The sequence below is a fragment of the Medicago sativa genome, chromosome 2, assembly GCF_051527215.1.
Source record: "Medicago sativa cultivar Bolivia chromosome 2, Bolivia_mono, whole genome shotgun sequence".
Taxonomy (NCBI): Eukaryota; Viridiplantae; Streptophyta; class Magnoliopsida; order Fabales; family Fabaceae; genus Medicago; species Medicago sativa.
Genome location: NC_140750.1, coordinates 47,990,120 through 48,005,316, shown reverse-complemented (window position 1 = coordinate 48,005,316; position 15,197 = coordinate 47,990,120). Strand labels below are relative to the sequence as shown.

The window sequence follows — 15,197 nt, the reverse complement described above, 5'->3', positions numbered from 1 at the left end:
TAAACATGTAATAAAATGCTGTTGAAGGTCCTACGTCTTTTCCACATTCAGGTACTCCATCTCACACACTAATTTCTTCGGATTCGATCTTCAAAAATGATGGTTCTATTTTGCAGATTTGGTATCTTATATGCTAATGAATATGAACAATTTGACTAGAGTAAAATTCTTGAACAATTAACTTTCCAGAATCTTTTGGTTTGTATTCCTCCTAATCCATTTTTTAGAAATTTGTGAAACCACAATGTAAAACCAAGAGACATTGTGGTTGATGAAATTACTCAAACGTCAGTCACTCGTGTTTGTTCACCTTTGCCGTCTTTGTTTTTGTCTTCATCGGCTTTGAAAACACTCTCCTTTGCCGTCTTTGTTTTTGACATCAGTGACAGTTATGGAGTTCCGATTGACATTTAAGGAGGTCATAATTTAAACATTCAAAACCAAAAATATCTAAATCTCATTCATATAATTCTTTCATGAGTAACAATCAAATTAATAGATACAATACATAGTTTAAACATTCAAAACCAAAACAATAGTGTAACAGGTGGACATTCAAAACAATTGCAAAAGATAAAAGTATGTAGTCCAGAAGCATTGCAGCAGTGAATTCCACCAATGCACTGTCCCAATCCTTAACCCTCAATGGCTGCATTCAATGCTAACAACCAGTAAGCACAGACTATTTGAGAATCATGATAAAAATAAAAGAAAGAATATAGTTACAGGACATGAAACTAAAATGACAGTCAATTAAAGAAAGAAACTAAAATGCATAAAAGTGGATCAGCAAGAAGCAATCTAACCATATTTTTCCTTGTGTAGTTGACTATATGTATGGACTGGAAGAAAAGGAATTTTAAGGAACATTGATTCAATGAAAAGGTTTTCCTGATTTCGATGTAATAATTTCATGTTTGTCTTGGATTATTATATTTTTCCAATAATGATATGTAACTGGAACAAAGATTATATAGTATTACATGAACAAGTGTATTACCAGCATTATCGCAGGGTTACTGAAATGTTGGATTAAAGGTTGCAGGTAGACAATAAAATTTTTAACTGCAGAAAATTCTACAAGGGAGAGTGAGGTACCTTTGCAACTATCCTTGCACCACTGATAACAGGATAAAGACTATCAGCCTTCTTTGCAACCACAAATTCGATAGATAGATGGAAATTTCCCTAGACTCTAATTGTATCGATACAAATTTGAAGAGTCCAAATTATCCATTTCACATCTCTAATAATTTAATTATCAACTTAATATTACAACCCACGTACTTATAAGAAGTGTATTTATCTATACGACATATTTTGTTGGCACAAAATTGTGTTTATTTTAATGTGTACATCTGAAGTCATGTTAGAGTTGGGAAAGGTTCTTCCCTTTAAATTATGTTGAGGAAAGGTTTACCTCAGTTAGAAGCACTCCCATTTTGAGCACCCTACAATGAGACCCATGTCAGTGTCATGTGATATCTCATTGAAGTTTATCTTATTCCTGTTAAAATTACAGCAAGGAAAAACCATCATTAAATTGAAAAGAAACACAAAAAACAAACAGCAAAAAAAAAAAAGGACTAAGGTTTGTTTGTTTATTTATTTCTTGAGCATTTTGGCGGAGAGTAGAGTTAACATGTTGATAAATAGCACCAATAAAATAGAAAATATCAGACATATAACTCATAACCAACAACCTCAAATATAAGCTACATGATATAATCAAAAAGGTTCACCAGATATACGAAAACCAAATTTGACATTATCAAGGCACTAGTTTTCTATTGCATTCTAAGCAATCGATAAGCAAGTCAATCAGAAGCAACAATCACAACAGAATTGACATTATAATATACATATATTAGGCCCTTAAGTAATTGACAGCCACACACATGAATAACTTTAGTATTAGAGATTGATCACTAGTATTAGAGACTGATATCTATATTTATATAATTACGAAGCAAAACCAATCACTAGTAAACATTATATAATTCCCTGGTTGTTAAATCAAATTAAAGAACAAGCTAAGGATTCATCCATACAATCAACAAACAACTGTGAATTTATGGTGCCTATTTGTACTCCTTTTCCTCCTAGCAAACTAAGTGCATCTCGGCGATCCAAAACCGGACAACATTCACGACTAAAGGTAGGCAACACCACCAAAAACACCTACTGCCCTGGCCAGCTAAAACAGCGCCCAGCAGGGGCTATTACAGACAAAAAAAAACTGCCTAAAAACACCAAAACTGGGCACAAAACAGCTGCATAACAGCAGCAGCACTCAGCTGCCAGTAACAGTCCCAAAAACACCATAAAACGCCAAAAAAACACCCAATCTTGATAAAATGTGTAAGATATTATCTATACGGAAAAGCTAATAGTTTATCTTTCACAAAAATGACAACACTATCACAATCTTCTAAATCTTACATTATATATAAGCTTTGAGATTGTAAGTATGTTCAACATTACTGGAACAAATTCATCACTGAAGACAATTAAGCTAAATTCTTTAACCTCGTCTTACATGCTTGGCTTGAATGATAAAATAACATTGGAGTAACTAACACTTATTAGCCTACGTATTTTGGAGTTTTTATATGGGCGTTTTAGAAAGACTATAATAATCTAGTCTTACCAAAAGAGGCTGAGTTTGATAACTTCATTACTTCTAAGGTGGTTAACACATCTTTTCAGATTGACAAATTCATAAAAATAGCATGAAATACATATCAGCAATGAGAATACATCTCGTAATGAAGCTGAAATACATCTCGTAATGAAATACATCTCATAAACAATAGCATGAAAAATCACTCAAAAAACAATAATAATAAACATATTAACAAAAAAATCACTGAAATCAACAAAAAAACCTAAACATTCTTAAAAAAACATTATCCAGAACAGATTGGGTGAGCACCGTTTGAGTTCAGATTGAGTGAGTGAGTTCCATTCCGAGATTCTGATATTGAGTTCTGATTGGGTGAGCTGAGTTCCGTTTGAGCACCGTTTGAGTGAATTGAGTTCCGATTGGACCGATTGTAGCATCGATTGAACCGATTCAAAGCTAGGTTAGGTTTTGGGAGTGAGAAGATTCTGAATCTTAGAGCGAGTGTGAGAGCTAGGTTAGGTTAGGTTTTGGGAGTGAGAAGGCATAACGATTGAGAGGATTGAGAATGAGATGTAAAATTTGAGAGTGAGATGGAGATTTGGGGGTTTTGGGCAAAGTGAGAAAAGGGGAATGAAAATTTGGGGAAAGTGTACAAGCGGGGGGAATGAATGGGTGATAAAGAAAGGGTGAAGGAAGAGAGGAGAAATGTGTGTGGGTCCCACTTGCCACTTGTTGCATTTTTGTGTGGGTGTGTAGGGGTGGATGCCACATAAGGGTGTACACCAATCACTACTCATATAAATAAGCCATGCACAAAAGAAACAATTCACAAAAGGTTCAATCATGGCAACCTTCACATTTCACAAAGAAACAGTTCAACCATTGTTACCTCTAAGAAGAGCTTACATAATCTTCCACTTCACATGTGTCTTGTTTCTCTTTTACTACCGTATCAGCAATTTGTTTATTTCATATCCATGGTTTCTAATGACAATAGCTGAGATTATTCTATCATTTCTATGGTTTTTCAACCAAGCATTCCGTTGGAGGCTGGTGAATCGTTCAGTTATGACCGAGAAATTACCTCCCGACGAGAAGTTACCGGGACTCGACATATTTGTGTGTACCATTGATCCTGAAAAAGAACCAACGGTTGATGTTATGAACACAGTTATTTCTGCTATTGCAATGGATTACCCTTCTAATAAACTTTCTATTTATCTTTCTGATGATGGAGGTTCTCCTATTACTCTTTTTGGGATCAAAGAGGCTTTTGAATTTGCTGAAGTTTGGGTTCCTTTTTGTAAAAAATATGATGTTAAGTCTAGGTGTCCTAAGTTTTTCTTCACTGCTTTGGGTGAGAATGAACGACTTCATCGACCTCGTGAATTTGAAGAAGAGAGGGACCAGATTAAGGTATTTTTTAATTAATTTATTTATTTATTATTACTCTCTAAAGTATCACTGTTAAACAAATTAATATCTGAAAAATGTATTTTATATCCGTAATTTGTTTATTTGTGAATAAGTTAGTGATTATGTTAGTTTCTGAGACTGAACTCCCACTTTTTCATTTTGGTTGAAAAGATATGAGATTTCAATAGATAAAGGTGGAATAACTGACAAAACCGTTAAAATTATAAGTCAAGTACAAACTTTGAGGGATTAACTCCTACTCCCTCCGTCCCATTTTAACCGAGCCATTGGCTCATTTCACACTTATTAAGAAAAAGTGTATAAGTGAGAGAGAGAGAGAGAGAGAGAGAGAGAGAGAGAGAGAGAGAGAGAGAGAGAGAGAGAGAGAGAGAGAGAGAGAGAGAGAGAGAGAGAGAGAGAGAGAGAGAGAGAGAGAGAGAGAGAGAGAGAGAGAGAGAGAGAGAGAGAGAGAGAGATGGTTTTGAGTGCCCTTATCAACTATTGGTGCATTCTTCTTTATCATAAATACAAAGTAGAATATATTGAATTGAGAGTGGTGAAAGTAGTATTAATTAGTGTTATAATTGGAAAAAAGTAATTAATATTGTATTGAAAAGTGAAATGAGTCAATTTTTCTGGAACAATATTTTTCTGCAAATGGCTCAGTTATTATGGGACGGGGAGAGTATTATACACCCTCAAATAAACACTAACAGGCAACACATGCAACAAGAACGGTAGAAGATATAGTCATGTTAACAAATGTCTAAGGACACTAGTTAAGGAAGAAAAAAACAACTTTTATATTGAAAGACATTTTTCACACTTTTAAGAAATTAATTAGACAAGTTTTAATATACTATTACTATTATATTTACTTCCTTAATTAATACTCCTTGAACAATAGATAACATTTTCTCAAAAGATATATCAATCCCCCTACTAAATAAAGCAAACGTATGAAGCATTTAAAGAAAAGCTAAACAACAAAAAGCATAATTCAAAGGAGTTTGGGCCATAAGATAAAATAAACATAAAAAAACATGACGGTGAAGGCAAAATTCCAAGAAACATTAGCACCCCAATCTTCACGTGACATAGAGCAAAACTCCAAAAATAGAGAATAGAACATTGAAGCAATCAACACGAGCTAGTGGCAAGCAAAAACAAATCACATTTATCCAAAAGTCACGAGTTTAGATCCTCTCCATTTATGAAAATAAATGAAGATTACCATTATAAAAGATATAGACACAAAAAAGAGGTGGTGGATCATATTATTAAATGAGTTCTATCATCGTTAATTTTTTAAATTTTTTTTGTGTATTTATCTATTCAAATAGAAGAGATTAAATAGAGTGGATCCTAACTCATCACGAGTTGAAAACTCCAAGGAACATATGCCCACCAAAGTAAAAGGAGACAAAGGTTTCCATAAAAGATGCCTTCTTGAAAACTCCAAGGAACTACCATCACCACCGACTCAAATACTCTCATTTTAAAATAATAGTCATTTAATATTAGTGTACAATTTTTAAGAAAATGATTAGATGTGTTGATTTTAATGGTAAAATTAGTACCATTTAATAAAATGTTTTTATTAATTGTAGTTAGTGGAGTAGTTAAATTAGATGAAATTCAATAAATAAAGGTATAATAGTGAAAAGAATAATAATTGTTGTATTGGTATTGTAAAATGATAATTATTTTGAGACAAAGAAAAAATGGTAAAGAGACAATTATTTTGAGAGGGAGTGTATACTAGTACTTGTATTTTATAGTAGTAGTTTGTTGGAAAAAATAAATGGGTTTTTCTATCATGGTCAAATTTGCACATGTTAAGAAGTTTAAAGTAGTAACTTTGATTTGAAACTTGTGCATTTTATATTAAATATATATGATTTTAATAAATAATTGTTGTTTTCTAACTTTGATTTGGAACTTGTGCATTTTATATTAAATATATAGGATTTTAATAAATAATTGTAGTTTTCAAAGAAAAGTTACTACTTTTAGTTACTTTAACATGTGCAATATTGCACATGTTAGACAAACCCTAAATAAATATATATCATAAATACACGTTGCAGACCACTATAAACTTGATTACAACTTAATCTGTAGGTTATTGGATAAACATTTATTTTGATAAGTGTTTATGTATAAGTTGTTTTTATAGAATAAAATTTTATTTAATTTAGTATAAGCTGAAGAGTTATGAAAATAACTAATAAACAACTTATAGACATGTCATTAATTATTTTCATAAAATATCTTGAAGAGTGTATGAAAATAAGCTGAAAACAACTTATAAACATGTCATCAATTATTTTCATAAATTATTTGTGTACTATTTTTTTTTAAACAAATCAAAATGGATTATATTGCTCAACCGAATAGGTGATTCACCCCGCACAAGGTGTGCTAAAGTGATGAATCACACAATCTGTACAAAGTACAAGGCACCTAACAGAGGGATGCCGCCACCAAGTTAAAACAAAAATGCAAAATTACATGACACCCATACAAAGAAATGGATTATTTGTGTACTATATAGATACTATTTTTAATTCTTTTAGTATTTATTCACTCTCTCTCTCTCTCTCCCTCTCTCTCTCTCTATATATATATATATATATTAGTCATGTTTTGTCCTCGTGAGTTTAGCTCAGTTGGTGGGGACAAAGCATAATATATGCAAAGGTCTGGGGTTCAAACCCCGACCACCCAAAAAAAGAAAAATTAGTCATGTTCATAGTTCAAATAACATTACTTTTAATGTTTTTAGTGTTCACATGGTGATTTTACAATTTGACAGGCCAAATACGAGAAAATGCAGAAAAATATTGAGAAATTCGGAAGCAACCTAAAGAATCTTTGTATGGTGACCGATAGACCTTCTCAGATCGAGGTACCCCGTTTGAGTTAAATGAATAATCACTATATCAATATGTAGAATAATTTAGTTAAATGGATATAAATATGTTTTTATGATTGATTTTTTTGACTAATTAATGAATTTAATTTTATAGACATTTTTTAGAGGTCTATATTAAATTAGAGGTCTATATTAAATTAAACCTAATATTTATAAGAAATGTTAACTTGTGCCCTTGAGGCATAAGTTAAGAAACCAAATATAGAAGTTTTTGTTTGGAAATTGTGCATTCAATGTCTTAAAAATCTCAAAAGTTACATTTTTAATATAAAACTTATTTTTTATTTCCATTTTAAGCTCCTTAACTTGTGCCCTTAGGCACGAGTTAATAGGTCTATATTAAATTAAACCTAATATTTATAAGGAAATGTTAACTTGCGCCTTGAGGCATAAGTTAAGAAACCAAATATAGAAATTTTTGTTTGAAAATTGTGCATTCAATGTCTTAAAAATCTCAAAAGTTACATTTTTAATATAAAACTTATTTTTTATTTCCATTTTAAGCTTCTTAACTTGTGCCCTTAGGCACAAGTTAATATGACCCATATTTATATTATGCTTAAAAGTAGTGATGATTTTCCTTTTTTTTTTTTTTTTGACAATTGATGATTTTCCTTATTATCTTTTTTATGAAGATCATTAATGACCAAAAAGAAATGCCATTAGTTGTTTATGTATCTCGTGAAAAAAGACCATCTGTTCCTCACAGATTCAAAGGAGGAGCTCTCAATACATTGGTATGTACTCATTTAATTTGATCTCTAAACGTTCCTCTTAATTTTCTTTAAATTAAATTCATGATAATTAATCATTTAAACATTTCATCAAATGTGATTACAGCTTAGAGTGTCAGGGCTAATCAGCAATGGACCTTATGTACTTGTCGTAGATTGTGATATGAATTGTAATGATGCATCATCAGCCAAACAATCCATGTGCTTTTTTCTTGATCCTGAAACCTCTAAAGATGTTGCTTTTGTTCAATTCCCTCAAATGTTTCACAACCTTAGCAAGAAAGACATATATGATAGTCAGACTAGGACTGCTTTTACGGTATGTCACCAAAATTTTAAGCTATTTATCTTTTACTCAAATCATTTTTGTATTTTTGTTTTGTTTATGAACTAACATATTGTAATTTCTATTAGACAAAGTGGAAGGGAATGGATGGATTAAGAGGTCCAGGTCTAACCGGTAGTGGAAATTATATAAGTAGAAGTGCATTACTCTTTGGAAGTCCAAACCAAAAAGGTACAAATTACTATATCCTTACAGTTTCGAGAATTCTAACAAATATTCTTAGGATATTGTTTTAGGAAACAAAGGAAGTTTTTAAGCAAAAATGTGTAATTGAAAAAAAAAATTTAAGCTAAATTTTTCTTTCATTATCTTTTTAACCAATGATCTTAAGACATTCATTAACGATGAACTTATGATTAAGACATTTTCAATATTTTTTATTTTGTTTTAACAAAAAATGTTAATAGTTGTTAGACTAATATTTTTTTTTTTATCTTCGTAAGCTTATCTCAGTTGGTAGGGACATGCATAATATATGCAATGTCCGAGGTTCGAACCTCGGCCACCACCAGTTCGAACCTCGGCCACCACCAAAATAAGACTAATACTTTTTTGTCCGGGTTTGAAATAGAATCTCTAACTAATTAACTCTTACTCCAAACCAATTGTGTTACTTACCCCTGTGTATAATATAATAAATTTAGAAGTATGTTTTATTTTATTTTATTAATTATTTTACTTAAAATTTATGTTACCTTCACGAATGGATATGGTGAAATCAATCGTAGAGAGGACAAAGTATCTTTATTTCATGACAAAGACAGTATATTTTTGTTTACTTTTTTTTTTTTTTTTTGAATTTATAATGGCAGGGGACTATCTACTTGATGCTCTATACAACTTTGGCAAGTCTAACATGTATGTAGAATCACTAGAAGCGTTACGTGGTCAACAAACTAAGAAGCAGAATATTTCAAGAGACGTAATTTTACAAGAAGCATGTGAAGTGGCTTCTTGTTCCTATGAGAGAAACACAAATTGGGGTAATGAGGTAAGAACATATAAATACATATAGAAACACTTAACATTATATATACTTGCATATTGATATAAAATTAGTCCAAATGAAATTATATAATTATGAAAAAAATTGAAACTTTCATGTGCCAATGAAAGTTGGTTCGGATGGTTATGTTGTGAATCATAAATTTTTTTAGGGAGTGAATCATAACCATAAGGTGTGAATTTAAATTTAAGAGTATACACCCTTCGGTCACTATTATAAGCAAATAACCACATTTTAGATTCATTCATTAAATGATGTATATGGTTTGTAATAAAGACCACATACATCATTTAATGAATGAATCTAAAATGTGGTTTTTTGTTTATAATAGTGACCGGAGGGTGTATTCCTCTTTAAAGTGTGACGTTATATATTCCCCTGCTCATTATAATTGTTTTCATCAAATAAGAGTATATTTCTGAAGAAGAAAAAAATCTTGCATTGATATTCTAAAATGAAAATTATTTTAAGACGAAAAAAATGTTTATGTGACAATTAAAATGAAAGAGAGAGAGTAGTAACAAATAACCAAAATCTGACTCACATTAAACTTTCATTTATAATTATGCATTGACATTTATTAATTTGACTGATATTCACAGGTGGGATTCTCGTATGCTATAAAACTTGAGAGTACCGTTACTGGCTATCTCCTCCATTGTAGAGGATGGAGATCAACTTATCTTTACCCAAAAAGACCATGCTTCTTAGGATGTGCTCCAACTGACATGAAAGAGGGATTGATTCAACCGATAAAGTGGTCATCTGAACTTTTGTTGCTTGCAATCTCTAAATATAGCCCATTCACTTATGGCCTTTCAAGATTGCCCACTATTCATTGTTTAACCTTTTGTTACTTGGTAAGCACAACCCAATTTGCAACAGCCTATATCCTATATGGATTCGTTCCTCAGATTTGCTTCTTGAAGGGAATACCTCTATATCCAAAGGTAAAATATGGATAAATAGCTTAATTAAATTTTAAGTTCGTATAAGTGTTTATGCATAAGATATATATAGATATTAAATTTCTAAGAACTAATTTATAAATGGAAATGCTAACTTGTGCCCTTAAGGCTAACTTAAGGTACAAATTAATGAATCAAATATAGAAATAATTTCTTGAAACATGTGCATTACATTTAATTTTTAACTTTTTAATGAATTGAATGTACAAAATTTTATAAAATATTTTTTTTTTTTGGTTTCTTAACATGTGCCCTAAGGACACAAGTTAACACTACCCATTTATAAATTATCCAATATTAAAATCACTTTTTTATAATACATAACAAACATATAATATAACTTATGTTCTCAAGCTTAAATAATGTAAAAACTTATGAACACATTTGGGTTGGTTTGGTGATGTTGGTTTTGGACCTTGAAATGTGCTCTTCTTAAGGTCTCAGGATGTGTTATAAGTCGTTTCTTTTAAACTCTTCTAAACAATCTTACAACTATTTATGTCTAATGATAAACTCAAATAAGTCAATTCTAACATGATGAATTAGTTATTTATTATCATTTTTCGTCATTTTCCAACATGTTACTTCTATTAATTTTTTTGAACATTACAGGTTACAGATCCTTGGTTTATAGTGTTTACAGTATTGTATCTATCCAGTCAAATTCATCATTATATTGAGGTAATTTCAACTGGTGGCTCCTCGATGATTTGGTGGAATGAACAAAGAAGTGGGATTGTAAAATCAATTGGGTGCATTTTCGCAATTATAGAAACAACGAAAAAAAAGTTTGGGTTGAACAAGGCAAAATTCACTTTATCGGACAAAGCTATTGACAAAGATAAGCTAAAGAAATATGAGCAGGGTAAGTTTAATTTTGATGGTGCAGCATTGCTCATGGCACCAGTGATTGTGTTACTCACAATAAATATTGTTTGCTTCTTTGGTGGTTTATGGAGACTACTCAATGTGAGGGATTTTGATGAAATGTTTGGTCAACTTTTCCTCATTATCTATATACTTGCTCTAAGTCGTCCTATTCTGGAGGGGATTATATCTATGAAGCGGAAGAGTGGGTAGCAAACATTTGAACCATGAAAAGAAGAGGGATATGTGATAGTCCTATAGTTTTGTAGTCTTAAGCTTCGTTGAATTTCAATTGTTTTTTTTTTTTTTGAAGAAAGAGTTTCAATTGTTTTTAAAGTGGCACATCTTTTGTCGTAATATATTTACATATTCATAGTACAAAGTACACATGATTAGAATTTAATTGCCACTTTTGGGCAATTTTTTTTTTTTTTAGGCAAATAGAAAATATATTAATTTTTTTTTTTTAAACAAGGTAGAAGCAAGGTGCTACTACCCCAAATATATACCTCCAAAAAAAGATTGTTACAAAAAAAGAGAAGGGGGACCAAACCAAAACCTTCTCAGGGGTGATTAAACCTAAAACTAGGCCAACCTAGCCTATTTTTAACATAATCACTCCTTACTTGTGAGGGCAAAGAGTAATAATATACAAAAGTGCTTAAATTTAAACCTATATTAGCAAGAGCATCTGCACAGGCGTTGCCCTCTCTGAATATATGAGAAACAAGAAAATTCATCCTAGTTGTTATATTCACACAGTTAGTCCATCTGTTCCTTAGTTGCCAAGGAACAATGTCATGATTTCTGAAAGCTTGAACCACTAGCATGGAGTCTGTCTCTAGCCAGAAATTTCTCCAGTTCTTAGAACTAGCAAAATTCGATAGATCTCATTGCACCAATAAGCTCAGCAAAGAGAGAGTTACCAGAGTTTAACCCTTCAGCAAAACAACCCAAAAAATGACCGAAACAGTTCCTAAAAATTGCACCGCAAGAGGCCTTACCAGCAGCAAAGGCGCCATCACAGTTTCCTTTGATCCAACCAACAATAGGAGGGCACCAAAACACTTCTTTCACAAACAGCAACTTTGGAGGATTAATTGAAACATTAAAAGCTTTTAAAATTGTGAATTCTTTCATAGCAGAACTAGCAGGCAGATTAGAATTGCTAGCAGACAAGGAAACATTTACAATGATTTGAGACATTGCACTTTTCCAATGAATCTTTCTATTTTGGAACCTGCAGTTGTTTCTAGCATGCCAGATTGCAGACATAATGTTTATAATTGCAGCAGTGATAGCTAATTTGCATTGTGGGGACCAACCTTTCTCACTGAGATGCCAAATTTCTTCCAAAGCTGAGAAGTGAAGAGGCTGATTGAGCACAGAGGCTAACCAGCACCAAAGATGAGTTGCATAAGAGCATTCAAAAAACAAGTGAAAAGTAGTTTCTTCTGCTTTCATACAAAGATTACAGATAGATGGTAAAGCACATCCTCTTTGCTTTAGACTCCCATCAACAGGAATTTTGTCTTGCATAAGTCTCCAGGCAAGCAATGATTTTGAAGGAGGGATGTTGGGGGACCAAATAGATTTGGCCCAATGGATAGGTTGAACAGAAGAAGAAGTCTTGAATAAATAAGCATCCTTGAAGGATAAACTACCATTAGTTGATGAGTTCCAGACAAGTTCATCTTCTTTACATTGCACAGAAATAGTTACTTGCTGCACAAGATTCCAAATAACAGGGAAATCAGTTGAAAAGTTATGAGGCATAGCCCAACTGTTTTCATGAATGTAATCACTAACTAAAGTTGTTTCATCAACAACTTCATCAACCTGCAGATGCAGATTTAAAGGAGGCCCACACCAACTATCAGTCCAAAAAAGAATCTTAGTACCATCACCCAGAAGCCAACTGGAATGATCTATCATCACATTGTATTCAGACTTGATACTAGACCAAATTGAAGAAGAAATATGGTGTGAAATGATTCTTCTATTTCTAAGAACCCTACTAAGAATAAGCTCAGCCCAATCTTCTTTCATGTGAAACAAGTCCCAGCACAATTTAAGATTAGCAGCTTGATTTAACTTGTTCAAGGATCTGATTCCAAGCCCACCTTGAGCAGTTGGTTTGAAAATCTTCTTCCAAGCTACTGTGACCAGTTTTCTTTTATCAATACTGCCACTCCATATGAAGTTTCTTATTGATTTCTCTAAATCCTTGATCAAAGACGCTGGCCAGTCATAAACAGATAAAGTATGAATAAGCATGCTTTGAATAATGGATTTCACTAGTTGAACTCTTCCAGCTATGGAAAGTAAAGAAGCTTTCCAAGCTGACATTTTTGATTTGATTTTGTCTGCAATAGGCTGAAGGTGCCTGGCCTTGGGTTTCCCTTTAAAGATGGGTACCCCTAAATAAGTGAAAGGGAGGGAACCTATTTTGAAACCAATAAGATCAACAATGTTTTCCATCCTAGCCTGTGAAATAGAACCAGCAAAAATTGTTGACTTGCTTGCACTGACAAACTGACCTGAAGCTTGCGCATACCTAGTAAAGAGCTTGATCAAAGCATTGATGCATGAAAGCTTCCCTTTGCAAAAAACCATTATGTCATCAGCATAAAGAGTATGTGATGGAACCTTACATCTTCTTGTGCCTGACATGAGCTCTAATTCACCATTTTCCACTAGCTGCGTGATGCCCCTGCTGAGCACTTCTTCAGCAATACAAAAAAGCAATGGGGAAAGAGGATCCCCCTGCCTCACTCCTCTAGTACATTTAAAGTATCCATGTTGAGATCCATTTATAGATATAGAAAGATGTGCTGACTCAAGAATAGCTTTTATCCAATCACAGAACAAATCACTAAAACCAAACTTCTTCAAAACTTGGATTAGAAAACTCCACTCCAAAGTATCAAAGGCTTTGGCTATGTCCACTTTCAGAGCAACATTCCCCCCAAAAGATTTTGTATCCAGTAAGTTGATGGCTTCAGAAGCTATAAGAATACAATCTCTGAAAGACTTTGTAAATAAAAAGAAAGAATTACAAAGACTGGGGGACATAATACCTGACCCAGGAAGACTCAAACGAGAATACAACATTATAAAACAGTCAAAAGTGGATCAACTCTAATCTATCCTAATAAAACTTCCCTAATCACCGACGCAACCCAGCGAACCCGCATACGAGTACGAAACCAAGTTACAAAAAAGAATGAAAAGTGAACATCTTCAAAGAACACCTAGAGCTTAATTATGGCGAATGGATTGACCGCCAACACGGTAACAAAATCCAAGTGCCAACAGCTCCTTGATCAACAGCAAGCATAAAATGCTCTTTCGAGCAAAACAACACGTAAGAACTCAGATTGAGGGATGAGTCCAATACGTCAGAGACCAGACCTTACGGGTTTTAGAATCACACACCAGACCCTTTTGGGTTTACGAAACAATCCACTTCAAAAAGGCCAAATCCAGTCTCGAAGAACAACAACAAAACACAGCAACAAAAACATAAACAAAACATAACACAGGACATATATAACGAACAGAACAAAACAGAAACAAAAACAAAAGCAGCCTCCAAGATCCTCGACGTCGTGGCAGCAAAACAACAACCATGAAAACTGCAGATCTCAACAGATCTGAAAGGAACCAGAGATCAAATGTTGCGCAAGAAGAGGATCACTACCCTGAAACAGCGACGAGCCACCACCTTGAAATCTGCAAACCACCACCAAGAAAAGCTTGAAGACAAGCAGCACGGAGCTGCCGCCGCCAACCACCAAAACAAACCCCGACCCTCCAGCGAAACCTACGAACCAGTGCTGCACACACACAAACACGAGCTTGTGAGAACCCACATCTCTCCGTCAACCCTAAACCCGAACAGATCTGAAGGACAACGAAAACAGGGGAAACACCAGCCGAGAAGAGACGCACCGGTGGTGCGGAGAGTGAATCTCTTCGCACCACCACCGTTAGAGATTACATTGGATTAAAGTGATTTTGGGAAATTAAAAGTACTCAATGAAGATGAGAAAAACACAGGGGGTGAAACAACTGGGCTTTTAAAATTCAAGTTTCCGTGGAAAGTTTCTCAACAGTCAAAGTAATTTAAAATACAAGTCTTCAAAATTTAATTAAGAAACTATATTAAAATAAGTGACATGATTTTACATAAAAAAAAAAACAATGAAACTTAAATAAAACAGAGAATCCTAAACTCTAGACTCTCGTGATCCGGCTCCAATTAACTACAAATAACTTATACTTGAAAAAGGA

General features: G+C 33.2%; 1 protein-coding gene and 1 long non-coding RNA gene across 2 annotated transcripts; one reads left to right on the top strand and one right to left on the bottom strand.

Moving 5' to 3' along the window:
* Nucleotides 1–447: 447 nt before the first annotated feature.
* LOC146947031 (uncharacterized) lies at nucleotides 448–3,426 on the bottom strand. Its single transcript, XR_015026889.1, has 3 exons — nucleotides 2,936–3,426; nucleotides 1,421–1,507; nucleotides 448–649 (listed from the first exon to the last, which is right to left on the bottom strand). It is a non-coding gene; the product is annotated as an uncharacterized LOC146947031 (long non-coding RNA).
* Nucleotides 3,427–3,451: 25 nt separating this feature from the next.
* LOC146947030 (quillaic acid 3-O-glycosyltransferase CSL1-like) lies at nucleotides 3,452–11,283 on the top strand. The gene is made up of 8 exons (XM_085744766.1): nucleotides 3,452–4,042; nucleotides 6,861–6,953; nucleotides 7,616–7,717; nucleotides 7,821–8,033; nucleotides 8,129–8,231; nucleotides 8,873–9,051; nucleotides 9,669–10,016; nucleotides 10,647–11,283. Exons 1-8 carry the CDS (start codon nucleotides 3,470–3,472, stop codon nucleotides 11,112–11,114), a joined length of 2,079 nt encoding a protein of 692 aa, XP_085600892.1. The 5' UTR covers nucleotides 3,452–3,469; the 3' UTR covers nucleotides 11,115–11,283.
* The last annotated feature ends 3,914 nt before the right edge of the window (nucleotides 11,284–15,197 follow it).

Excerpts from the sequence above, each read along its gene's own strand:
- LOC146947030 (XM_085744766.1), top strand. The coding sequence starts at position 3,470 with ATGGCAACCTTCACATTTCACAAAGAAACAGTTCAACCATTGTTACCT. Across the intron at positions 9,052-9,668 it reads ACACAAATTGGGGTAATGAG|GTGGGATTCTCGTATGCTAT; the intron begins GTAAGAACATAT and ends TGATATTCACAG. Across the intron at positions 10,017-10,646 it reads GAATACCTCTATATCCAAAG|GTTACAGATCCTTGGTTTAT; the intron begins GTAAAATATGGA and ends TGAACATTACAG.